The following is a 25950-nucleotide window of genomic DNA, read 5'->3' as shown; positions in this document are numbered from 1 at the left end:
TTGCTTTAAATATCAAAATATATTTATTTACACATAATTTTGACTGAGGACACCCGCGAACATTCCATTGGAGTCCCAGTGTCCTCCAGGAAGAGTTCACGAATGTCCGCTGAGCCGGCCGCTATGCCCACCACACGAGCAGGTAAAAGACAAATTCTATAAATAAGGTTCTGCAAAATATTGGTCCATAAATATCTGCTTTTGCGACGCGTCCCGTCCCGCTGCAGCTCTGAGGACGGGAGGGGGCAGCAGGGACCGTGCCCCTGGGGACGGCTGCCCGCCCAGCTGCCCCGCATCAGAAGAGACACAGGAAGTCGGAGCCAGGCTGGTCCCCAGATGCGCCAAATGAGGCCCGTTCGGGAGCACGGCCGGTGACACGCCCCGGCGGGGGTCAGGGCTTTGTAATTCCCACCCCGCGGCGTCGACGGTGTCACGATGAACAGGAGCGGCACGAGCCCCGTGTGCGCGCCACAGGCAGTGATGGGCGCTTCTCCAGTCTCCAGGACAGAACGGTGACTTCCGAACCCCCCGGCGGCTGCCAGCTTCACACCGGCCGGCAGGTGGTTCTGGACTTTCTGTAACAGTGCAGCTCAGATCGCATAGAGAGGCTGAAAATCACAGCTGTCGACGCATCCGGGGTTCTCGAGGCCCCCGGGCAAAATCCAGTGCCTCGCGGCTCTGTCCGTTCACGGACTGTGAGAAGGGCTGGGCTGCGGGGCCTCGGTCTTCCTGAGCCAGAGGGACCGTCACACTCTCCCCCGGGGCTAGGGGGGAGGCGCGCCGTGTCCCCCCATGCCTTGCGTTCTTCCTCTTCGGCGTCTCTGAGACTCGGACGTGCGGCCCCCACCAGCTTAGTACCCTCAGGATCCTAGGAGAGATTTTTGGAGGGTCCTCAGCCCTGGGGTATCAATCGGCGAGGGGTCAGCCCTTCTGGGGAGAAATCAGACAGTGCTTGCTGGCTCGTGTCCCTAGGCAGACGGGTGGGCGGTCAGACGTCACTCTGGAGCTGGAGGGCCGAGGGGGTGTCCTGGAGGTCCATGGGGGTGTCGGAGGCCGAGGACTGGCTGGGCAGAGAAGCTTCTAGGCCATTGGGAGCCTCCAACGGATGCTTGTACAGGAGGCAGGCGGCGGCAAAGAACAACAAGCCCAGTACCTGGGAGAGAGGAAGAGGCCAGGCGGCCCGGTTGCTCCCGAGGTCCCGAGGACCCCGCTTCCGGAGAGAAGACCCATCTTTCCTGCATAACCCGCCCCTGCGTGGACACCCATACTGTCAGTGAAGGAATGAAAACCAGCATTTGACGACATACTGGCCCTGGATGGGGTGGGGGGGTTCGTCCTGGGCTGAACAGTGTCCCCCCGTGTGGAACCCCAGAGCCTATCGTGGGAGCGGTGTCTTGGCAGGTGTAATTAAGTTCAGAAGGTTGAGATGAAATCATCCTGGGTGTCGGGTGGGCCTGCCTGCAGTGACAGGTGTCCTCGTGGGAGCAAGGAGACAGTGGCTTTACAGAGACACCCAGGGGAAGGCCACGCAACACAGGGGCAGAGACGGGGCTGGAGCAGACCCTCCGTCAGAGCCCCCAGAAGGAACTGACGTGCGGATTTCGGACCTCTGGCTCCCAGAACTGAGGAATAAAGATCTTCAGGGTTTTTTGTAATTAAAAAAAAGTTTGTTTATTTTGGGGGGGGGGGAGGGCAGAGAGAGAGGGAGACACAGGATCTGAAGCAGGCTCCAGGGTCCGAGCTGTCAGCACAGAGCCCGACGCGGGGCTCGAACCCACGAACTGTGAGATCATGCCTTGACCCTGAGTTGGACACGTAACTGACTGAGCCCCCCAGGCGCCCCTGTACACGTGTGTGTTTTAACGTGCAGATGCTGGGTTTTAGCGTTTCTGGGAGCATCACCAGCCTGAGAAGCCTGGCACCCGTGTCCACTCTGGCGCAGGGATCAGAGGGGGTGCGTTGAGAACCTGTCTGCTACTCCTGCTGAAACTAACACTGACCTGAGAAGTCACCGTAACCGCTGTGCTGACGCAGAGGGCTCATCGTCTGGGTGGACAGACGGCCCGGGTACCGGCCTGTTGCTCCGGGCACAGGGGCACAGAGGAAAAGTCGGGGGCAGCTCCCAGGAAGCCATGTCCCCCTCCGACTGACCCCTTGCCTTCTGCTGGGGTCACGCAAATCCCTTCTCACACGTGGCTATTATTATGCTAATCCGTGTGGAGATAAGCCCAGGGGGCTGAGGATTCGCCATCCCCGAGATGCTTCCAGACAAACGTGAGGCAAGGGGGGGACCCCTGAGCAGCCCCCCCACCCAGAGAAGAAAATCGAGACACTCCTACAGGCTGGCCCCAGGATTTCACTTTATTGTGAAGGTTCCGTGTCCCTCCCATCGGGGAAAATTCAAACTATAAATACCGTGCTTCTCCCCACACGACACGAAACACGTGATAAAGCGGGCAGTTTCTCTTCCCAGGGTCGGGCGGAGGGTGGGCCAGCGCCCCAGGCACCTCAAGGTCAGGAAGCGGAATTGCTCAGGGGTCCATAAGCCCCGCCCCGACAGCCCCCAGACACCGACAGGCCCGCCAGAATCTGCCCTCGCAGGACGGAGCGGGGTCTTATCCCTGCAAAGCCCTAGGGGACCAGAGTCCGGGGCCAGCGGCAGGGGGGAGGCCCCGGCAGGCAGGGGCTTCGTGGGGCTGGGGCCGGGCTCTCACTTGGGAAGGAGGCCGCTTCTGGGAACCGGGGCCCCGGGTTCGAGCGGCTGGAAGGCCCCGGTGGAAAGCCTGGGCCCCTGGGCCAGCAGGAGGAGACCCCGGGGCCTCTGGAGCCGACCCGGGACCGCCCGCCTCCAGCGCGCCCCCGCACTCACCTTGTACACCAGCCCCGCGATGAGCATGTAGCGGCTCATGGCCGAGTTCTGGTACACGAAGCAGGAGCCCTGCTGGCCACACTGGTCCTGCCAGAGCAGGCACGCCTTGTCGATCACCCAGCCGAAGGCGATGGGCCCCGGGATGCCCCCTGCAGAAAGAGGCTCACTCAGGACCCAACCCGCGCGGGGGGCCAGAGGGGGCGGGTGGGCAGCGACGAGACCCAGAAGGGTGACGTCAGTCAGCCACTGGTGTCCGCGGGGGGGGGGGGGGTGCGGACTGGACGTAAATGTTCCTTTCTGGGGACTTGGCACCGGGGGGGGGGGGGGGGGGGGAGAGGTGCCGAATCACCCGCGACTCCCCTGGACCCTTTGTGCTAATCAGGAAAAGGCAAATAAATGACCATGGGTCCCCCTAGTGGACGGCGAGGGGATGGCGTCCTTCTCCAAAGCGGGCACTAGCTGTTCCCGAATGCACACCCGCCGCGTGAGGGGACACAGGCCGGGTGCCCTTGTGCAGCGAACGCACTACGCAACTGTACGTGGCTTCCTCACGGGGCACAGTACCTAGAGTTCTAACCACAATCCACTGGATTCCCAGCGCAAACGATCTCTGCCGGTCACAGACACACCTGAAACGTGAGACAGCCGCGTCAGCGCCCGGGGAGGTGGGGCCGTCTGCCAAGTCACACCCCCCACGCTAGCAGCCAAGTCCTGGCCACGCCCCAGGCTGCAGTGGCCACCTCCCCAGGTGGCAAGCACCTCACAGAGGCAGTTGGCTCTCTCCTGCCGCGGCGTTTGGGGGGCCCGGCACGTACCCCGCGGGATCTGCAGAGCTCCACCGCAGCGTGCTGCAAGGGAAGGTTCTGGGCCTGAGCAAAACCCAGGCCCGGGCTTACCGTAACGTTGCCGTGAGCGCAGGAATGCTGCTGAGGAATGTAAATATGATTACAACGAATATGAAAACCAGAAGGAGGGGCTTTCTTTGACAAGTTGAGGTGCATTTCCCTGCAGTGGCATGGCCAAAACCAGAGGAAAAATTCTGAGGGACACAGCTACAGTCTCGGTACACCTGAGGGGCGCAAACAGCGCGGATTACCGGAGGAAGGGGCAGGGGCCCTCCCGGGGCGCGGACGGCACGGGGGGCGGCGGCCACGCTCACCTTCTGGCCGCCGGGGCCGGGTTCGGCCGCCTCCGGGCAGCCCGCGTAGCAGGGCGAGAAGTACGTGAGGCCGTCGGAGCCGCACACGGGGCTGTAGAGCTCGGGCCGGCAGCCGCAGGCCGCGTTGCAGGCGGCGGTCAGCTCCAGGTGGCCCTGGGGCAGGAGGCTGCGGGCAGGAGACGAGGGGGCGGTGGGGCTGGGGCCGGGTGGGGAGCCCAGCCTGGGGCCTCGCGGCCCCCAACCCCCAGCCACGGCCTCCGGTTCCCGAGGTTCCCGGTGCTCCCCTCCCTGCCTCCTGCCCGTAGACCCGCTGGGCGTTCTCACGCCACGCAAACCGCGCTCCGCTCTGCTCTCCGTGTGCGCGGCGCACTTCCCCCGACTTGGTGGTTGGACGGGCAGGTGGTTCAGAGCGCCCGGGGACAAAGCGCCCCCCAGAGGCACCAGCCCCTCAGGTGACAGCTGTGCACCTGCACGGCTCAGGGGCGCGTGCACACGGTGGCCATCACGGACGCGCGGGCTTCCTTCTCTTTCCACTCAGATGGAAGACCCCATGCCCATCCGGACCCTTCCCGCCTCCCTCAGCACCCTCCCTGGGAGCTGGCCCGGGACCCGCCTGCCTCCCTCCCGTGGCAGCACGGTCTCCTCGTGGGGGGACCGTGGCGGTCCTGTCGGGGGACAGTGCTCCCACGGCCACTTTGAGTTCTGCGGTCCTGACCCGCCAGCGGCACCAGGAGTCCCTGAGAGGGGCCGCCCGTCCCAGCGGCCACCGTCGCAGCCTGCTTCAGATATTAGCCTGACCGGCTGTCGCTCTCACATTCCCGTGACTCGGTCACACACGGGAGCCGACCCTGGGCCACCTTCCACGTCCACACGTGGAGAGCGGCTGGGTGAGCGGAGTCTCGTTTTCCAGATGGGAACCCCGGGCTTGGGGCTGGGACGGAGCCCGGGGCTTCCAAAGGGCCGATGCCGGGCTTTCAGTGACCGTTAGCCCTGATCCTCTCCAAACAGTGACCGAGTCCCCACCCCACCGCCACCATCCCCCGGGGCCACCGGTGCCTCCGACAGGTGCGCTGGGCTCTCCCCTTCTCCCGGGCACCTCTCGGTCCTTACCCGCCGTGGTAGCTGGCGGTCACACCCGCCACGGGCACGTTGGGACAGTGCATGAAGAACACGAAGATGGCCAGCAGGCTGGTCAGGGCACAGAAAAGGCACAGCTTGATGATGCCCGCACCACGGAGCTTGAACTTGTTCACGAAGAAGCCACCCAGGAAGGTGCCGCCACCCCCGGCAGGCACCACCAGGTACCCTGCGGCAGAGGGGACGTGCTCGGTGAGGTCCTGCGGGGCCACAGGGGCGGGGCAGGACTGGGAGGGGGAGAGGCCAATAGCCCGCTGCCCGCCTGACCGGGAGGCCGCCCAGGGACTGTGCTCCCCAGAAAACCACAGCTTCTGCGAGTCCAGCTGTGGGCCACCTTCGAGAAATCCGTGGCCCGCGCCATTTCACGGGAAGCTGGGATTAGTTGGCGCGCGGCTCCCAGGCCGTCCCAGGGACGGGGTGCGGACGGGTGTGGGGCTCGGTGGGCCTGCCTCTCCAGCAAGGACCAAAGCCGGCTCTGACATGGACCCCTTCCAGCTCTGGGCTGCAGCCCGGAGGACCCCAGAGCGGGTGGCTGTTCTGGGACAATGTGAGCACAGGGAGGGGGCCGCTTTGGGAAAGGGGAGGCGCTGGTGGATGGGACCGAGAGGCCAGGCAAGGAGGGGTGTCTGGGGGCATTAGATAGGGGGAGGGGGTCCCTAACTGAATGCCCAAGCCCCGTGCCGGAACAGAACCCCGAGGGCCGGGGGGCGACCTGCACTGGCCCATGTGCTGCCCAGAAGTCCCCACATTCCACACGGGGTGTTGACCCTCCCGGCCAGGATCCACGCCACGTCTGGCAGGGCCCGGCATCGACCCCTTGTCTGGTAACGCGTCCCGCCTGGTGTGTTCTCCGTGAGGCTGCAGGTGCCCTCTGGGCAGCAGCAGGAGGGGGTCTAAGCAGGGCCCTCGTTCTCCTCGGGGGGGCCAGCCTGGCTCTGGCCACAGAATGTCTCTGGCCGGGCGGGTCCTGGGGCTCCGACCTCACGGTCCCGTGAAATCCTGGGACGCCGGCCACCTGGCTCCCGGGTGCAACCGGGCCTGAGGGTCTGGATGCCTCTAGCCAAACCCTTTCTGCAATAAGCCAGGGACGCTGGAGGGGGTGAGCGGGCGTCACAGGCGATGAGCTCGCCCCGGACCCTCCCAGCCAGAGTGGACCCCCCAGGAGGTCAGCACGCTGTGGTCCGTGCTCCCCACCTCCCGGGAAGGACCATCAGACCCACGAAGCAACACTGCACACGGCCCAGCACCTGCTCCGGGGGCCTCCCCTGCAGGACCACGCGCCCGCGTGTCCTCGCGCGTACAGGAGCCGCGTGCGCTTGTAAAAGAGACTCGGGATACCCCTCGCTCGTCCGAGAACTCACGAAAAGTCAGAGGACCCCGAGGATTCAGCGAGTTTTCTCACCGAACAAGGTGGCAGCTTCCGAGGCGCTCAGGCTGAACTGGGACTCCAGGAACTTGGGGCCAAACGTGGACATGCCTGCGATGAGTGTGGCCTCGGTGGCTCCCGCCAGGCACAGCAAGATGAACGTGGGGTTTTTCAGTAGGAGCCAGATGGAGCTGGATGGGGAGACGAGAGAGAAGAGACAGAGAGAGAGTCAGAGCAGGCCAGAGCAGGGAGGAAGTGCCCTTCCAGAGGGGAGCGCAGGGGGCTGGGGAGTGGGGGGCCCTCCACGTCTCCCCCAGAGCGGTCGGGACGGGGTGTGAGGCTGGCGGAGAACCAGCTCCAGGAAAGCAAGCCGCCAAATCAACCTCCTCACCGCCTCCGCCACAGTTCAGCTCTGGCGTGGGGAGAGACCCCGAGCAACCACAAAACCGTGGAATCACTTGGCAGTGGGGGGAGTCAGGAGCCGGGGGCCGGGGGAGGCGGCTGTCCCCAAGTCCAGGACTGGCCAGGTCCCCACGGATGGGGACCGGCACTGAAGGCTGGGGTCCTTTCTCAGCCACCAGCTCTCGAGAAGGGGGCCCTCCAAGGAGCCTCTGGGTGGACCGGGCTGGTGTGTACTTTGGGGGTGGTGTCGTAGGGATCCTGAGGAAGGACCTTGGCCCTGGCCCCTCGGACCTGACCTGCCCGTTCCCTAGTGAGGCCGGCCTTGCTTCCCTTTGGGGATCAGGGCGGGGAGCCCTGCACGGCCCCGTGGCGCTCTCGGCCTCAGGTCTCACCGAGAAGCGGAGAGACCTCTGTGAGTGCCCGACGCGGGCTCTGACTGCTGCCCGCCTGTGTCCCTGCCCCGAGCGACGGGCTGGGCACCAGGCCCTGCCCCACACCGCCTGCCCTCGCGTGAGCACGTTTCTCCGAGGGCCGCTGGCTCTGGCCGGACTGCTCTGCACCTTGTTGGGGATTCGGGCCGAGCAGGGCTGGCGCCCGGGTGTGCCGACCACACACGCAGCATAGAACACAGCACACCGTCCTTACGGGGCAGTGGAGGCACGACGCTTGGAGTGGGAACGAAATTACAGCCGCGGGGGGTCCGCAAGTTCGGAAGCTCGGCCTTGGGGGGCAGCCAGCCGCCCGCACTTGAGGCTCTACTGCTTTCCCGATTCCCAGAGCCGCCGGGCGGCAGGTGCCTGGACCTGGGCACCGAGGTACAGACCGGTACGCTTCTGTCCCTGGCCCCCGGGGAGTGATGTGGGCTGGGGGCAGGGTTTTCTCTGGAGCCCCGGGTCACCGCCTCCCTCTCCCGCACCTACGAGAAAGCAAACCCTGGAACTGAATGACTACCCTCAGCCCACCGTGGGGGCCGGCTCTGAAATGGCCCTCGGGGCTTAGCTCTCCGGGTCTGCAGCTCAGGGCTGTGCCACACGTGAAGCCCGTCCTCGTGAGCCCCGGCCCCGGAGACCCCGCTGCTGGTCGTGCTCACACTGGGAGGGAGCCCAGAGTCCCTGCTCACATCTTGGCGGTGGGGCACCGGAGCCCCCTGGGCCCCCCCGACAGCAGCGAGGCCCTGCCACAGGCCGGCTATTGGATCTTGGAAGTAGGGACGTGCTGTGCAGCCGTGACTAGGCTTTGCACCGGGACACGCGAGCAGGCGGCCGGAGGAGGCGAAGGAAAGACGTTCCACGCGGCTCGTGGCACCTGACCCGCCCCAGAGCGACACACATGCAAAACTGACTTTCGAGCCGGAAGACTGAAAACAATGCTTTTTGGTTAATTATTTGGGTCCCATGTCCATGAAGGGAAGAAGAGGGGTGCTGGTGGGTGGGGGCTCGGGGGGGGGCCCAGGGCACCGGCCCCTCCCCGGGACCTCCTCTGTTGGGGCTCGAAGGTCCTGCCTTGTATGGGGGACGCCCTGTGTCTGGCTGGCCCCTTCCCTGGGTCTTGTTCAGATCGGCCCAGGCTTCGGGGCGCTCGGCTAGGCTTGTGGGGGGGGGGCAGGCGACCCTCCCCAGGGTGTGCAGACCGTCCCAGGCTCTAGGTGGCTCTGCTAAAATCTGGTGTTGAATTTGCTCGGAGAACTAGTCGTGATGTTAACAGAGGGCACACGTTCCAGGATTTATTTTATTACCGGCAACTGGCAAGGGAACTAAGCCTGGACACAGACCTCTTCTCGGCCCTCTGTCCCCAGCGCTGCTGACGTGCTGGGTCCCTAGCCCTGCATGTGGGGCAGTGGTGGCCCTGCTCCAGCTCAGAGCACCTCCCCGTGGCTGCCGGGAGACGGGGCGACCCGGCCTTCACACAGACGCTCTTGCGCCCCTGCCCGGTGCGGCCCCTGGCGGCTTACCTGCCTTGGGGCACCCTGCTGAGCGGGCAGCTCTTGGGTGGCCCCACAGGAAGCAGGACGCAGGAGAACAAAGCCCGAAGCGAGGCAGGCCCGTCCACCTTCCACCCCTAGCACGCCAGCCCTGCCTCCTCTCCACCGGACAGCAGACAGCCCCGGGGCTTCCCCGGAGGCCACCTTCGGCCCCGACGCCCCTCCACCCTTCCCACGGCGAAGGTAGGCAACGAGGGCTCATTCCTGCCACCAACAGCCCCTGGCCCCACGAGGCCAGTTAGACATGGCCGTTCCTGGGCTCCGGCTCCAGACTACTGGGGGGCAGGGGGTACTCAGCGAGGCCGAGGAATCAGGCTGGAGGCCGTCTGGGGGCTCCTTCCCCATTCCCTCAAGAGCCCCCTGTGCGATGCCTGGTCCCGTGAAGAGGGTGTGGGCGGCCAGGAGCCCCCCCCCCCCAGGGCCCCGAGTCTCCCTGAGACCAGAGCAAGCCAGGGGTCCTTGAAGCCCACAAAACAAGACCAGGTCTCACACAAGGGAGGGGAGCACACGAGGAGTGGGGGCTGCTGCAGGGCAGTGAGGGCAGGGGGCCGGAGACAGTCCCATCCCTTCCTGGGTCGTCAGAGGCCTCAAGGCAGAGAGAGGGCGTGAGCCTGGAACCCTGGCACGTGCAGGTGACCTTAATGAGAAGGTCAGAGGACAGAGGACACAGCAGAGTGAGGGCCCTCCGTCGGGACTGTCCCTCACCGGCTCTGTGTGCAGCTCTGAATCTCCCAGCCCGGATTTCGGGGCTGAGACCTCGAGTCCGTGGGGCCACAAAGTAGGTTCAGAAGCTGTGTGCTCACCGCGGCCCTGGAGGCGCCACGCGGACTCTCCTAGCTTGGGGTCAAGGTCCGGCATGTGTGGGCCCCCCAAGGGTCTGCAGGATACATGGGCACGGGCAGGAGCGCCCCCCCCCCCACCGCCCACAAGGTCCTTACAGAGGCAGGTCTCTGATGGTTTTCCCGAAGTCGGGGTTGCTGGCTGCCTCGTGGCCTCTGTCCTTCAGCCGGCATGTCTCCGACGCTCTCATGACCACGTAGTGTCGGGACCCTGGAAGGACACAGACGTCGGCGAGTGGCAGGGACCAAGGTCTCTGCCTGAGGCTCCCCCCTCCCAGGCCTGGGGGCGCCTGAGGGTCAGCTGCACGTGGCCGGGCTGGCCCTGCAGGACGGTGGCCTCGCCCCGAAGGCGAAGGGCCCGGACTCCCCAGGGGTGCCCCCCCAGGAGGACAGAGGAGCGATGCACCCACCTGGCAGCTGCCGGGGGTAGCCGAGGATGGGGATGGCGATGAGGAAGGCGGCGGCTCCCGCCCCCAGGAAGCCCACCCACCAGGCGCCGACCCACAGGGGGCTCTCGGTGGTCAGCTCCGTCCTGTGGGGGGAGACACTTGGGGTCAGCGTCCTGCCCACGTGCACTCAGGGCGCCCACACCGGGCATCCGCACGCTGCTCCAGAAAGACCTTAGCCCAGGGGATCGGAGGGCTCCGGGGGGGGGGGGTGCTGGGGTGGCGCACTGCACATCACGGAAGCCCGCACCCCCTCCCACACCTGGCCTCTCCACCTCCTCCATCTGGCGGCTCCTGGGTCGTAATCTGCTTAATAAACCGGTAATCTGGTGCATAAAGCACATTCCTGAGGTCTGGGAGCTGTCCTAGCCACTCACGAAACCCAAGGACGGGGCAGTGGGAACCCCGATTTGTAGCCAGGTGGGACGGAAGTTGTGGGGACCCAGTGCCTGAGGCTGGAGTCTGCAGGGGGTGGTCTCCTAAGGCTGAGCCTTCACCTGTGGGGTCTGTGCTGACCCTGGGAAGTCTGTCAGACCTGAGCTGAATTTAGGACCCCCAACGGGTATCAGAAGAGACCTGCCTGGTGTGGAAAACCCCACACAGAAGCTCACATTGGCAGCACGAAATCTGCTCTCAGTTCTGCAAAGGGTATCAGAGAACTGGTGACCTGGTCTCGCCTGGTTCCAGGTCTCCGTCCTCAGGGCCTGCACTCAGGGACCCCCAGACCCCGGGGCCGCCAGAGCAGGGCCAGCCCCCCCAAGGCCCCTGGGGACCACCCCCCCAGACCCCGGGGCTGCCAGAGCAGGGCCAGCCCCCCCCAGACCCCAGGGCCGCACCCCCCACCCAGACCCCAGACCCCGGGGCCGCCAGAGCAGGGCCAGCCCAGCTTCTTCCTGCTGTGTGTCCTGCTCTGAGGAAGCCACCGCCCAGGCGAGGTGCCGTCCGCGTGGGGCAGATTCAGCTGGGGCCACTCACTGTCGGCCTACTTCTGTGTAAATGTTGAGCAGGGTGCCTCCGATCAGGTAGCCAGCGGCGGGGCCGAGGATGGCCGCCGTGTAGAAGATGGCTGGGGAGAAGCAGAGAGGTTGAGGCCGGCCACGTCCACTGCCCCAGGGCTCGTGAGCCACTGACACTCAGAAGCCCACCTGCGAGGAGCCCCCCACTCCGTGTGTCTGCACCTATCTGCCCCCGTCACACGGACCCTTTGGGCCAGGGTTTACGTCGGGGAGGCCTTCACAGAGTCTGAAATCTGGCTGCTTTTAAGATTTTTCTGGGGGCGCCTGGGGGCTCAGTCGGGTGGGCATCTGAGTTTGGCTCAGGTCACGATCTCATGGCTCGTGAGTTCGAGCTCTGCGTCTGGCTCTCTGCTGATGGCATGGAGCCTGCTTAGGATTCTCTGTCCTCTTTCTCTCTCTGTCCCTCCCCTGCTTGCGCGCGCGCGCTCTCTCTCTCTCTCTCTCTCTCAAATAAGTAAACATTTAAAAAAATTTTACAGCTTTCCTGGCCAAGCCGACCGCAGACGTTATTTGGACCCTTTCTCCCGGAAGAGCAAAGCCCCCCAGAGCCCGTGTTCCAGGCCACGGCTATCTCCACGCAGCATCACAGGCCCACCAGGGCGTCGCTGGACTAAGGAGACCCCAACGTCCCTGGGTCGGCACCGCTAGGTGACTAGGGGGACAGAGTCTGAGGTGGGAACGAGCAGGCTGCAGCCAGCTGACGGGGTCAGGGCAGGCCTTGGAGCGCCGGCCGGTCCCTCGCGCGCGTCCCCGAGCACCTCTCCCTGGGAAAGCCTGGCCTGGCAGGAGGGATGCGGGGACGTGGTGCCACGAGGTTGAAAACCCCGAATTCTGACACCCCCCTCCCCCCCACAAACGAGGGTGTCTCAGCGGGAGCGTGAGGCTTGAGCCCAGTCCCAGGGGCAGCAGGGCAGCGCCTGGCTGACCCGGGGCACGAGCCAGCCCTGGGCCCACTTACTCTGCGCGCGCCCCCCCCGGACCCCCAAGACATGCTGGGGGCCAGGCTGAGGTCGGCCAGGACCACCGCCAGCCCCTGCGCTCGCCCGCTGCCTCGCCTGCGACCCCACTCACCGATGTAGACGGGCGAGTGGCTGGACTTGACGTTCTCGTCCAGGTAGGTGACGCCCAGCGTGTAGAGCGGCGTGGCGCCTGCACCGTGCAGGAACTGGCCCAGCATGAAGACCAGGCGGTAGGCGGACAGGCCGGAGGCGCGGTCCCCGCAGGCCAGGCTGCGGTTGGCCCGGCACGCGCCCAGGCCCTCGGCACCCTCCGCCTCATAGGCGCCCGCGGCGAAGTGGGGCAGCGCGAACACCAGCGAGCCGGCGCCCATGACCAGCACGCCCCAGCCCAGCCAGCGCGGCTTGTGGCCGGTGCCCCCAAAGTAGCTGACGAAGGTGAGGCACAGGCAGGCGGCCACGTCGTAGGAGCTGGCGATGAGGCCGCTCTGGTAGCTGCGCAGGTCGTAGCGGCGCTCGATGGAGGTGATGACCGTGTTGATGAAGCCGTTCACGGTCATGCCCTGCAGGAAGGCGGCCGCACACAGGAAGAGCAGGAAGGCCCTGGGCGTGTTGAAGGCCCGCAGGCACTCGGGCGCGAAGGCCCGCCAGCCACACACTGTGCTCTGTGGCCCCGCAGCCACGCGGCGCGTCTCGGGGGCCGCCCGGGGGTCACGCTTCCCGGCCGGCGGCTGGCACAGCGGCTGGCTGCAGGAGCCCAGGGCGTCGTGGCTGGGGGGCGAGCCGAGGGACGCCCGCCTGCTGGGGGTGCTGTGGCCGCTCCCGCCGTCCGCGGCCGAGGGCGGGCTCGGGAGGACCAGCTGTGGCACCGACGTCGGGGGCTTGTCCCCCGTCGAGTGCTGAGGCATCTCCGCCGGGGGGGGGGTCCCGGGGGCGGCCACGGAAGCCGCCGAACGGTATTCCGGGGGCCGGTTCGTCCTGTGAGAAGAGTTTCCGGGTCAGAAAGCTTACATCTGCCCTCGGATGCACGGATATCGCGGGGAGCGTGTCCCCCTCCCCACCCCCCACCCCGTGCCCGGTCCCTCGGGGCAGCTGATGGCTCTGCTGTCCGCTACCCAGTCTGATGGGGTTTGACCTTCCCTGGCCAGCCCCCTTCTGAATCCGGGGCCGGACCTCCCAGACCCACACACGTGAGCAAGCCACAGTCGGGGAGCGGGGCTGAGGCACAGAGGGACCGAGCCGGATGGCCCCCCCGCCCCCCGCCCCGGCCTGTGCCCGGCCGGCGTGAGCCGTGCGCTTTGCTGCTGGGAGGGCTGCCCCGTGTGGACGCGGTCTCCGCACTGACCGTCCTGCCTCACTTCCGCAGGAGACTCACACCCCACTAGCTTTCCGTGCCCTCAGCACAAAGGGGACATCATTGCAGTCCAGCACTTGGAGGGCGCGGGCCACGCGGGAGGGGAAAAGGGCGCCACAGCTGGCCCGGCTTGTTCTGCGGCCACGGTGCTTGCTGCCCACGGCACGTTTTTCGGGATGTCGCCGCAAAGCACGTGTGCGGCCACGCGGACGGGTTAGGAGAAAGGCAGACACTCCTCTCCGCCGAGGCCCCAGCCCAGCCCCGTTCCCTCCTGGCCCCCACACCCCCAGCCCGCCCTCCGTTAGAAAGGGCAGCACATCCTGCCGGGTACACGGTGGCTTCTGGGCGCCCCCCCTGCGCGGCCGGCGCTCCCGCCAGAACTAAACTGTCGTCCCGCTCGCGCTCCCTGCGGGAGAAGACGCCGGACCCTCCCCGTAGCCCACCTGCTTCTGGCAAACCCCACATAGTCTCTGCTTCTCGGGGCTGACGGTCCTCCCCAAGGAAGGCGTGCTGCAGCCCCGACCGCCGGCCCCTCAGAACGGGGGCGTGTTTGGGCCAGGGCCTTCGAAGAGGTGACTGAGGTCAGATTCGGGGGTCAGTGCGGGCCCCAGTTCACTGTGACCGGCGTCCGAACTCAGGCACACGCAGAGCGAACACCACGTGCGCACAGAACACTGTCCCCCGGGCAGGTGCTCCCTCGCGGCCGCACCTCCGTCCCAGGCATCCTGCTCCCAGGACTAAGACCCTCAACACCTGCTGTGTCAGCGTCCGGTCTGTGGTCTGCCGTCCGGCAGCCCCAGGACACCGCCACGCCCTTCACCTTTGGGGCCGGGCCACTTTGTATGCAGAGTGTTTCTGAGGCCCAGCCATCCTGGGGAGCCTCACGCCGTGGGAGGCACGGGAAACATCACGGGGTTGTGCTCGGAGGCCCGGAGCCGCCTGCTGGCCTCCCCCAGGGCTGGGGCCCCGTGGCTGGTGACTCAGGACCCCGACGTGTCCTCAGACCCAGAGCATCAGGCCACAGGGGTTCACTCCCACCCACGCCCCCACCAGGCACAGAGACGAGGGTGTCCAGAGCTGCCTCCCGTCCACTTTCGCCGGCTGAGACTCCTTCAGGGACCCGGTTACGGGGCGCTGCCTCGTCGGGCCCTGCGCTGGGCGAACGGGGGTCTCCCCAAAACAGCCAGTGTCCACCCAGACACCGAGTGCGACCTTATTTGGAAAAAGCCTTTGCAGACGTCGTTAATGGTTTGAGATGAGGTCATCTGGATTGGGGTGGGCCCCAATCCAGTGACAAGGGTCCTTAGAAGAGAAGACACAGAGAAGTCACATGACAACGGGAGCCAAGAGCGGAGAGACGCAGTCACCAGGAGGCCAGGGGCTCCCAGGGCACGAAGACCCTCTCCTGGAGCCTCCAGACGGCACAAGGCCCGCTGACCTCAGGCTCTGGCCCGCAGAGCCGGGAGAGGCTGAAGTCCTGCGGCTTTAAGCCCCCGGTTTGGGAAGCTTGGCGAAGGCAGCCGCCGAGGACGCCACAAGAGGGGGTGGGGCGGCTGAGCTTGACAGACACCCGGGAGCCGCGTGCGTGCGACACGGCCGTCCTCGCCAACACCGTGCTGAAAGAACCCCGACTGATGGTGGCGTTCGCGCACGGGGCTGGCTGCTCCCCGTGAAGGGGGCGCCGCCAGGCCATCCACACCGAGTCCCGAGGCCGTGCAGGGACAGCGACGTCGTCCCACGGCGGCCACTAGTGTTCCAGGTGCCTTGCTAGTTACTTGTAGCGCCTCCCAGCCTTGTAGGCCTGGCTCTGCTGTGAGCAGAGTGGGGAGGGGGTAGCTCCTGGGGACCCTGCAGGACAGGCGGAGCGGGTGCTGCAGCTGATGGCCGAGGGGCCACCTCCAGCCCACGCAGCACAGGCGCCCGGACCACGGCAGAGCCTCGCAGAAGAGAGCAGCCAGTGCGAGCCCCGGCACGGGCGGGCTGCCGAAACAGACACACGGAGAGATACCACGAGGGCTGGACGTTCCCAGAAATGCCAAGGCCCAGAGGCCAGCCCGTGCTGTCGCTGTGGCGTGGTTTCCTCTAGATGCACCAACACACACGTGCGTGCGGGTCCACGCGTGCACACAGAGCCATCTGCACCTTTGCACGCACAATGCACACATCGTCTGGGGCAGGCCCGGAAGCAGAGGAACCTCAACCAGGTGAAGGCCAGCAGGGGCCACGGGCAGCTCAGGGAGGCCACCAGCAGCCTGCGTGGATGACAGGCCGGGATGGGGCCTTGGGAATTATTCGTGGGTCGGCGTTTCCAGTAAGTGGCGGAGACACCAGCCGCGGGCAGACGCCTGCTGCCCCAGCTCTGGGCTCGCCTCACACGCCCCGCCCCTGCAGGAGAGACACAGGGCAGGTGACCCGGAAAGATCAGGCCCACAGCAGGGTTCAGGAGGCGGCGGGACAGCCAGCTGTTGTGACTGGGGCCAGGCACAAGATCTGAAATCAAAAGCCACAAGCGAGCACCCACGAGCAGCCCCAAGTCAGTGGGAAAATCCCACCTGCACCAACACTGTGGACGGACCTCGGACGTGAGTGTGTAAGGCTCAGGCCAAATCCTATGCGTCCCATTATTTAAATTAGCAAATTGAACCGCCAGTCGGGGTGCTGGCCGGCGACCCACTTGTGGCTGCCACCCGCACACGGTAAGAATTATCAGCAGCGTTCAGGGCCGCCGGCCCTGGCGCCTCCTCCAGGGGTTCCGCCAGGAGGCTGACTGCGGCGGGCACGGCCGCCTCTCCTTGCTGTCCGCGGCCAGGTCAGCACGCTGTGGAAAAGCCTTTGCAACCTTACGCCTGCAGCTCCGCCCCAGGTTTCCTGTGCCTCCTGGAGGCTGGAGTTCTTTGTCTGTCCGGCTCTCACCCTTCCGGACGGACGCTCTGGATGGGGAATGAGGAGGCCGGCCCTCCCGGTGGCCCCGGCGCTCCCGGCACTGTGGCGTGAGCGAGGAGAGGGTGCTCATGCCAGGATCTCACACGGCCCTGCCTGGACACTATCGTGTGCCAAAGCCTGGGGGTGGATGCACAGACGGCCATGCCGAAGCTTGCTGTGTGTGCCCGAGGCCCGACACGTCACCGCGGAGGCCTGCTAGAGAACGGGGTCCTGCATGACAGCAGTCGGCCGCACTGGCCGAGCCCGGTGGTGCGGACGTGGAGGCGAGGGCCGGATATCACGGCTGCGCTCGGAGAAGCCTTGCTCCCGAGGCCCTGTGAGCATGTGACAGGTGCCTAGTTTCTGTCCGCTGGGAACCGTTTGTACAGAACGTGTGTCGGCTTCCCACCTGCCGATCGGGCCTCACTGGATTGCTGAGCCGGGTCCAGCCAGTGCCAAGGTGCTCACTGGCGCTGGTGCAGAGGGGCCGGGCAAGGTAGCCGGACGGTGGAGGAGGGAGCGTGTGGACGCAGGAGGCCGGCCGCGGGAGCCGAGGGGCAGACAGACCCCACAGCGGGAGGGACGGGCCGCGAGGCCGCCCTCACCCCCCGGGGGCTCCAGGCACAGCCCGCGGGTACCCCCACCCAAAAGGACCCCAGGGCATCTCACCCCTGACGACTCCTCCCCCTCCTCCACCCAGACCACCGCTCAGAGTCTGGCCCAGAGCCACGGCCACGGCCTCAGAGCCAAGGGCAGCATGATGGTGGATTCCACCTGTCAACCTGGTGGGCCACGAGGTGTGTGGGCAGGGGTGTCTCTGGGAGAGATTAGCGTCTGAACTGGTGGACCCAATGCAGGTGTGTGGGCCTCGTCCAGCCAGTCGAATGGCGGGATAGGGCGGCAGGGCTCACCCTTCTCTGAATTTCTCTGCCTGGCTACCTTTGAACTGGGAATTGGCTTTTTCCTGACTTAAGACTCGAACTAGCACGTTGTTCTTCTCAGGTCTCGAGCCCACCCTGCCGGCCCTCAGGCCAGAAGCGCACCTTTATGTGTCCTGGGTCTCCAGCTTGCCGACTGCCCATTTAGAGAATTGTCAACCTCCACAGTTGTGCAGCCCAAGTTTCTAATAATAAATCTCTTTATATATAAATATCTCCTATTGACTGTGTTTCTCTGGAGAATTCGGGCCGCCGCGGCGGGTGGTTCTACACCGACACCTGCTGTACGTGAGGCTGTGCCGGGCAGCGGGGCTTGGGGACCCCCGGGGCACTGTCCCATCCACCAGGAGCTCACAGCCCCCCTACACCCGGGAGCCATTTAAGAGCCAGCCGCAAACTGCCCGCTACCAATCACAACAGCACAGGCTGCGAGAGCCAGCAGAGGCAGGAGGCAGGCGGCCAGCAGAGGCCCCGAGAGGAGGGCTTCAGGGCAGTGGGATCTGGCAGGACGCCCGCCACTGTCGCAGGTCATGAGCATTCTGCAGCCTGGTGCCGGCTGAGGCCTCTCCCACGCACACATAACCTCTGAGATCCCCGGTCTCAGGAGGGGGGTCCTTTTACCACGGAGCCGTGTGTGTTGCCCAGGACGAGGGAAAAGGCCTCCACGGGAGCCCCAGCCACGTGACCCCCAAACAGTGGCGGCAGCAGGAAGGAGCCCCCGCGACTGGAGTGGACTGGGGGGCTCCGTCTGGTGCCCTCCACCCCCTGCAGCACCTGCTCACACGCTGGGCCGTCCCTCCCTGCTGCTCTGCTGCCTTCAGCCCTGTGGAGGCGCATCTGGGGCCTCCAGATGCTCCGCGGGACGCTGGGAGGGCTTCCCAAGACCCGAGAGGAGAGACAAAGCATCCCCGTCCTCCAGCTGTGCAGGGAGGAGGCAGCTCCTTCACAGGGAGCCACTGTACGGGGCCTTACCCCGTCCTCCAGGCTTGTGCCGGGTCCCTGGGAGCCTCCGCCTACTGCCAGAGGCCCTCCCCCTGCTCCCATAGGAGACGCGCCCTGTGGGATTAGGTGCCCAGGATTAGCGGCGAGGACAACGGGGTCCCTGGAGCCTCCAGCCAGAGGCTCTGCACCTGGGGCTCCGGTGGGAGGGGCAAGGGCGTGGCTGCGCACGCACACGTGTGGGGGGGGGGGGTGGGGGAGGTGAGCTCGCTCAGGAGGACAACACAGATCTCTTCCACCGGCCCAGCCAACAGCCACAGCTCTCCGAGTCCGAGCCACTCGGCTCCAGGAACTCCAGGTGCATCTCCTCCCCGCCCCGCCGGCCCCAGCGGCCGCAGCGTGAGCACCGGGGGCCCCTGTGTGGGAGGCTCGGGGTCCTGGTCTCAACCCAGGGCTGCAGCAGCCCTAGTACCCACAAGCCCCTCTGCCGGCTCAGGCCTTGTGCGCTCACCCACGCCCCACGCGGAGGCTGCCCGCAAACCCAGCGGGCGGGAAGGACGCAGGTCGCCCCCGGCGCTACTGGTCCTCGCCTGGCGGCTCAGTCTGGCTCTGGCCCAGCCAGCGCCCCAGGGGGGCCTTTCCTGTTAGGGGCCGGGGCGCTCCCAGGCTCCGTCCTGAACCCTGTTCGCCGGGGACGTGGCAGCCGGGGACACACACACGCTGGTGTCACTTCTGCTTCCTCTCTGCGCTCCAGCCGGTAGGTCCCCTTCTTTGCACCGATGGCTCTGAGGTTGACAGCCACAGCCCACGCCACTGTGACATGGCCACCCCACATGGTGGCCTCTGCCTGAGCTCCTGCACGTGGGTCCCCTCCCTGTCCCCTCCCCTTCTCCCTCCTAACCCCCTGCATCCTGGGTCCTTGCCCTGTGACCCTGGACCCTCGCCCCTAGGGCCCTGAGGCTTGTCCCTATGACCCTGGACCCTTGCCCCTGTGACCCTGGGCCCTTGCCCCTAGGGCCCTGGGCCTTGTCCCTATGACCCTGGGCCCTCACCCCTTGACTTGTGGAGGTCTTCAGGCAGCTCTCTTTTCTGGTCTCCTACATCCATCTTGGTGTCTTATCCTCTGACTGAGGGAGACGAGGGGACTTTCACTTGTTGAAAACGAGGCCAAAGCTATTCAGAGGGCAGACTGCGGGTGGCAGACAGATCTGGGCTGGTCATCCCAATTTGCATACCAGGGTGAGCAGGAAGCCGGCCACTTTGCATGGAGGTCAACAACGAAGGCTGGGAGAGAGCCAAGGACCTGTCCCTTGGGGCTGTCCTGCACGGACGTCCCTGCACCCACCTTGTCCCCACCAGCGGGCAGGAGTGTGGGGAGGGCCGGATGAGCCAGAGAGAGGGGAGTCCAAGTTTACCGGTCTTTCCAGTTCCCCACGTTTGATCCCTGGAGGGATGAAGATAGGATGTGTTGCAGCCACGCAAGCGTTCCCACCTTGGGCAGTGGTGGATTTCTCTGCACTCTCTGTGCCTCAATTTCTCCACTTAAACATAAGCGTGGCCTCACGGGGAGGAGGGTGTGAGCCTCTTCTCAGGTGGGTCTAGGTACCACTTGGGGCTCGTGAGAAACGGAGACTGGCAGAAGGGCCCTCATAGGGTTTGGAGGTGCTGGGTGAGGCACAGGTTGGGCTGGGCCGTGTCCCGGTGGCCTCTGAGGCCTGGGGCTCCAAGTACCAGGCTGAGAGCACCTGCTGAGAGGCAGACCCCCAGCCCAGTGGGCACCACCCTCAGCTCAGCTGGTCCCAAGCCCTAAAGGGCACTGAGCCGAGGGACGTGGCCTCGGGTACCCCCAAGGCTTCCTGGATAAAAAGCCAATGAGGAAAGGGGGCCCCCGTGGGAGGAGAGGATGTGTTTGAAGTTCCCCAGCCCAGGAGCCTGTGACTCTCCGGGCGGCCATAAGCGGAGCGGCCAGGCCCTGGCGAGCAAGCCCCGCCCTGTGCCTGGTCCTCCGTGGGCCACACCTGGCCACGCTGTGAGCGCCGTCTGCAAAAGGCATGATGTTGTGCAAAATGTCCACCAGCCCCAAGAAATGTGGTTCAAGAGGCTAATTCTGTGTAATGCTGGTGGGAGGGGGTGCACCATGGCCACAAAGGGGATGTGAGGGGTATCTGAGAACAGCAGGCTGAGGGCCTACAGCAGGAAGAGTCCCCATGAGCAGCCGAGGAGGGGATACGACCCGGGGCCCAGAAGGCCGGTCTCCTCCCCTGCTAGCAGGCCCCGGGCTCCACGGACACACACGAGCTCTGGTCCCCAGAGACCTGAGCTGGTGCCTCCTTCCCACCCACGGGCAGGGGCCTGGTGGGCCTGTCGGTTACCTGCCGTGGTGGAGCCCCGGGCCTGCCCTGAAGTGGGCTCACCGCGACCAGGCCCAGGCCAGACAAGCAGCTCAATGTTCCAGAACAAAAGCAGCTGGGTTTCTGAGGATTATTGTCTATCCCCTTCCAAAAGCAGACAATGGGCTCTTTGCCATGCCTGAGAACAGGAGGCCACGTGGCTCAGGAGGGAACATTTTCGTGGTTTCTGTCCACAACAGAGGAAGCAGAAATTGGGGCTGGGCGGGTCTTCTGGGTTCGCGCCGGGCCAGCTGTCGAGCCCCCTCCTGACCGCGAGCACCGGGCGCCGCTCTGCTACCCGCCGGAAACCCGGGGAGGCCTCCCGGACCAAAACCACCCCAGCGAGCTTCAGCACTGACACCGGCTCAGCAGTGCCGGCCCAGGAAATGGATCACCACTCGTGGAGACTTCTACAGCGTTTAGAAGCCGGACCCAGAAGCGGACCCAGAGCCCGGACTGCCGCAGCGGTTTGTCAAGGCGAGGGTCCACTGCAGACTGGGGACAGCCAGACTCTCTGAGCCGAATCCCTCAGAACAGGTGTCCAGCAGACAGAAAACATCAGCCCCGAGACTTCCATTCACTCGGCCACCATCAAGCCCCGCCTCCAGGCCCCGGCCACCTCACCATGGTGTCGGGAGGGACTCGGTCGGGACCTGCCCAGGCACCTGCCTGAGGGGCCACACCCAGGGCGGACTGGGTCACAGCCACCCAGGAGGTAAGCAGCCCCATAAAAACTTTCCAGGTAGTGTCCACCAGGCCTGTCCAGCAGGAAGGCAGTACTGAGGCAGGGCAGCCCAGAGTACGGGGGTCCAGCCAGAGGGGCCCTTCCCTCCTCTCCCTGCATCCGTGGGCATTGGCCATCCCTGCCGGATGCTCCAGTCCCCTTAGCCACGGGCCCACCTTTTGGGACACTGCTCTGCGTCAGGCCGGGTCACCCGGGTTGCCTTCTCCCCACCAGCATGAAGGCTGTGAGAGCTCCGGAGGCACCCAAGTCTGGATGAAAACCTCTCCATCACATGCTAGCGGTGTGACCGTGCTCGAGTCACCTAACTCCTCAGTGCCTTGGTTTATTCATCTGTGAAATGGGAGTGGTAGTAGCCCACTCCACAGGGTTGTTGTGGGGCTTACATGAGATAACGCTCAGAGCACTTAGCACCGGGCCTGGCACCTTCGACTGCTCAGCAAACAGCTTCTCCCCCGTGAGCATTACTGATATTGTCAGACTCGAACGAACACACAGCGGCTCAAACCAGACACTTTCTCTCCTCTGAAGGCCACGTCCCGTGCCACACAGGGAATGAGATCTTCCCGGGTCGCGGGGTCCCAGCCCGGCTCCCCAGAGCCAGGGTCTGGTCTGACGGCAGGAACCCAGGTTCCAAACAGCCCAGCGGAAAGCGGCGACTAAGCTGGTTCCTTCAGGTGGAAAACTACTGCGCTCCCCCGCGGCTGCGGAGAGGAACAGGCCCCTCCACCCAGTCCGCCGCCCACGAGGGAGCGCACGCACGCGGCCGGTCTCTACCCTCGTGGCGCTGACCCCGCGGAGCCCCGCTCGGGTCCGCACGGCCGGCCGGCTCGTCCTGCCTCGGGTCTCCAGGTCCGGGGCCAAGGGTGCCCCGCGGCGCCTCAGGCGGGTCCGCACCCTCGCTTCCATCCCCCCCACCCCGCCCTCTGCTGGCACCCGGGCGCCCGGGCGCTCCCCGCCGCGCCCCGCGCCTCGCGCCGGGGTACCCGCGCCTGGCGTGGTGGGGCGGGAGAGGGGCCGGCCGGCGACGCCCGGGCTGGGGACCAGCCCCGCGTGCCCGCCCCAAAGCCCAGCGCTCCGCCCGCGCCCCCGCCGCGGGGTGTCTTTAGCGCAGCCGGCGCGCGAACAAAGCCCGGCCGCCCGCGAGAAACTTCTGCGCCTGGCGATTTCCTCCCGGACCCGGCCCGCCACCACTCTGCACCCCGGGGAGGCGCGTCCGTCCCTGAGCTGACCCGCGGGGCCTGCGCCTGCGAGCGCGCCCAGCCACCTGTCCGGCCACCAGCCCGGCCGCTCCCGCCCTGCCCTCCCCTGCCCGTCGCCCTCCCCACCCCCCCCCCCAAGGCTTCCCGCCCGGGCTGCCGGCGGCGACCGGGGTGCATTTGCCTCGGATTTCCCAGAGGCGGCCGGGCCGCCGGGCGCACCGCCCGTGCCCTGCGTCTCGCCCCGCCCGCGCCGGCGCCACCTCGAGCCCGCTGGCCCCAGCCCGGCGTCAGCGGGCACCTGCCGCGCTCCTGACGTCAGCAGGCCGGGGCCGGCGCGCCCGGGCGGCGCCCCACGAAGGCGCCCCGAGCCCCGCGCCCGCCGGAGCGCTCACCGTCCCGAGGTCCGGCCGCCGCGCCGCGCTCCGCGCTCTGGCGGCCGCTCGCAGCCGCCTCCCGCTCCATTCATCCGCGTCCGCGCCCCCGCCCGGCCGCCCGGCACTGGCCCCACCTACCCGGGCCAATGGCCGCGCCGCGCCCCGGGCCCGCCCCCAGCGGTGGGGCGGGGCGGGGCGTGCCTCTCCGGCCCCCGGGTCTCCGTCGCCCCCGGCCGCTCCCCGACCCCTCCCCAACCGCGACAGCCCGGCCTCCGCCGCCGCGGGTCGGAAACCTGGAGCCCAGCGGTGAAGTCCCCGGGCCGGGCGTGACTCAGACCTGAACCCGCGCGTGTGGGACCCGGGCGGTGGTGGAGGCCGCGGTGGAGGAAGTGAAGTTTCCCGCCCAACCCTTCGGAAAGGCCGCAGGGGGCCGAGGGAGTTGGGGGGGTGCCGCTCGAGGGGGGGGGCTCGCCCCAGCGGCGCATGGTGAGGCCAGCACCCTTGCCCGGCGAATCCAGCGTTCCCTGCCTGCAGCCTTCTCGGTAAAATGACCCTTCCTTAGATGGCAGCCCTTGGGGGGGGGGGGGGTGACGGGCACCAGACACATCCCCGTGGAAAGGAGGTTCCGTCTGAATCCCTGCCCCAGCTCTCTTCGGCCTGACCTTGAACACGAGGCTTAATCTCTCGGAGCCTCCGTCGCGGGGTGGGGGGGGATGACAACAGCTCCTCAAAGGTCCCTGAAAACCCTGAGCGGGAAGAAAGGGAAGCGCCCTGGGGGTTGCCAAACTCCTAGAGTAACAACACATCACGACCACAAGACTTTTTGCTTTCTGGTTGCCACAAAATGAATGTATTTTAACAGAAATGTACAAAAGTCAACCGTGTGTGTTTAAATCCTGAGGTAGGTTGGGGTAGGGGAGAAATGACCAAAGCATGACCTTAGGCCGGTGAGGGGGAGCACCCAGAGCTCGAGGTGGGTGCAACCACCCCGGAGGGAGGGAGGCTGGCCTCTTCCTGTGTGTGCAGGGGGAGGGGAGGAGAGCCGCAGCGGAGCGGGGGTGGTTGCTGGGCCTTACGGTCATGTCCACATTTGCTCGTTATTTATGAAATGCTCTGCCTTCAGAGGGCCGCTCCCAGGGTCCCCGGTTTTGCCTTTGTCCCCACACCTGCAAGCTGGGGCAAAGTCTCGCTGCTCCGGGAGCATTAGCCTCCACTGCCCGCACTGCCCTTTAAGAGGAAACCCCAGCACCTGTGCTCCCAGCTGGAGACCGTCTCTCTGAGACTGTGAGGCAACCTCGCTGGCCTGCCTGGAAGAGGAGGCTGTTGGGAGAAAGTGGGAGCACGGTCTCTGCCAAGATCCCCGCCCGAGGAAAGGACGGTGAGCTGGTCTGCAGACCCAGCCTCCGTGCGGAGCCTGCTGGGAGCTGACCAGAGATGCCTTTGGGAGATCGCGAGCTCCCCATCCTGGGAGTGTGTGAACAGGGCTGGCCGACGCTGCGAGAGTGATGCCGTGAACGCACCTCAGATGGCAGAAGCAGCATGGGACTCACTGTTTCCAAGTTCATTTTGGATTCTACGCCTTGAAACTGTTACATACACATGATCTTCCTTTGGACGACTCATGTATTTCACTGAAAGAGTGAGTTTCCTTTTAAAAAGGCCAATCCGTATCTTTATCGGAGAGCACGGACGCAGATAAGAGAACATGGAAAGTGGGGTTACGTTCTAGACAGATGCTACTGTCTGCCGAGCGCTCCGGCCACAGACCCTCTTGCCTGAAAAAGGGCTGGTGTCAGACAGGCGTCCGAAGGGCTGTCGCTGACGAGGGGAGCCCGTCTCCTGGACGTGTGGGACGTGTGGGACGTGTGGGACGATCGGCGGGTGGGACAAGGAAGGGGAGAGAAGCCGGTTCCCGCTGTGACTCACTGTTGTCCCCGTGCTTGTTCAGGCACTGTCTGCATCACCCACCCCAGGGAAACACTGTCCCCGAGGCCCCCCGGGGAGCCTGGGCTCCTGGCCCTCCGCGTGGGCCCCACCAAACCCAGGGTCACATAGGACAGTCTCCTCACCGGGGACCCTCCTCCAGGACTCATCCACAGGTGCAATTTGAAAGGTAAATCAGGAAGGAACGTTTCAGGCACATTAATGCAAAACTCGGGCCTTTGGTTCTCCAATGTTAAGCCGGTGCCTTGGTACCTCGGGAGGCCCCTGGGAGCACCTGTGTGCCCGAGACCACGCCCTATGTGGCCTGCCCAAGGGGGCAGCCAGGTGCCTCGGGGCAGGTGTCACGGGGCCGAAAGTGCCGGCCCACGCTCCGGGCCACTGGTGCCGTGGGACTGGGTGGTGGCCTGCTCTCCACAAGCCACCCCTGCCCTTCAGCGTGTGGGGGACGGATTAGGAGAGCAGGGATGAGGCCTTCGAGAGGTCACTCACAGAGCACAGCAGCCTTTGAGAATAAGCCAACCTGATAAAGTGCCCTGGAACATTCTGAACTCAGTTTTATTCTGGGGGGAGTTGGGGGGGGGGTGGCAGGGAGGTTTGTCTGGAGAGGAAGTAATTAGAAGGAAAAGAAAAAAAGTGCCCAAGTTGCACCGGCCCCCCTGTGGTCCCATGGAGGCCGTGCCACCGCCTGTCAGAGCCTCTCTAGGAGACTCACAACAGGCATGTTACATTTTTACGGTCGATCACCACTGTCTGGTGTCACCTCCGGAGGCACCCCAGGAAACCAAGACGTGTAAGCTCCTGCCGACCGGCACACCCTCTCTCCGTGTTCGCCCGCTGTATTTACGCACATCTCACATCTCCTCGTACGAACAGAAGCAAAGAGAGAGGGAGAAGCGTTCCCCGCGTCTCAAGACAAGTTAATGGTCAAACCAGAAGTGCCCCTGACGCTCCACAGGCAGCAGATGGGGCGTCGT

The 25950-nt window shown here is 65.7% G+C and overlaps 1 protein-coding gene and 1 long non-coding RNA gene across 4 annotated transcripts; one reads left to right on the top strand and one right to left on the bottom strand.

Moving 5' to 3' along the window:
* Positions 1-23183, bottom strand: SLCO4A1 (solute carrier organic anion transporter family member 4A1). Of its 3 annotated transcripts, XM_086702658.1 has the most exons (12): positions 23051-23183; positions 12287-13149; positions 11175-11265; positions 10164-10285; positions 9853-9964; positions 6568-6722; positions 5139-5334; positions 4029-4194; positions 3766-3938; positions 3434-3498; positions 2870-3018; positions 1-1153 (listed from the first exon to the last, which is right to left on the bottom strand). In XM_086702658.1, the coding sequence occupies exons 1-12, from the start codon at positions 23122-23124 to the stop codon at positions 989-991; spliced, it is 2331 nt and encodes a 776-aa protein (XP_086558784.1). In that variant the 5' UTR covers positions 23125-23183; the 3' UTR covers positions 1-988. The 3 variants fall into 3 exon arrangements, 1 of the variants encoding a protein (XP_086558784.1); XR_015249591.1 differs by lacking the exon at positions 1-1153 and having other exon boundaries at positions 2882-3018; positions 3685-3795; XR_015249590.1 differs by lacking the exons at positions 1-1153; positions 2870-3018 and having other exon boundaries at positions 3685-3938.
* A 22-nt stretch (positions 23184-23205) lies between these two features.
* Positions 23206-25537, top strand: LOC147582870 (uncharacterized). The gene is made up of 3 exons (XR_015249592.1): positions 23206-23574; positions 24156-24671; positions 24981-25537. It is a non-coding gene; the product is annotated as an uncharacterized LOC147582870 (long non-coding RNA).
* The last annotated feature ends 413 nt before the right edge of the window (positions 25538-25950 follow it).

The sequence above is a fragment of the Puma concolor genome, chromosome A3 (genome assembly GCF_028749965.1).
Source record: "Puma concolor isolate L17-30 chromosome A3, mPumCon1.1.hap2, whole genome shotgun sequence".
NCBI lineage: Eukaryota > Metazoa > Chordata > Mammalia > Carnivora > Felidae > Puma > Puma concolor.
This window is presented reverse-complemented; position numbering and strand designations above follow the sequence as displayed.

Excerpts from the sequence above, each read along its gene's own strand:
- SLCO4A1 (XM_086702658.1), bottom strand. The coding sequence starts at position 23,124 with ATGAATGGAGCGGGAGGCGGCTGCGAGCGGCCGCCAGAGCGCGGAGCG. Across the intron at positions 3,939-4,028 it reads CCGGCCCCGGCGGCCAGAAG|GTGTACCGAGACTGTAGCTG; the intron begins GTGAGCGTGGCC and ends TGCGCCCCTCAG. Across the intron at positions 3,499-3,765 it reads GCGCTCACGGCAACGTTACG|GTGTGTCTGTGACCGGCAGA; the intron begins GTAAGCCCGGGC and ends CTCACGTTTCAG.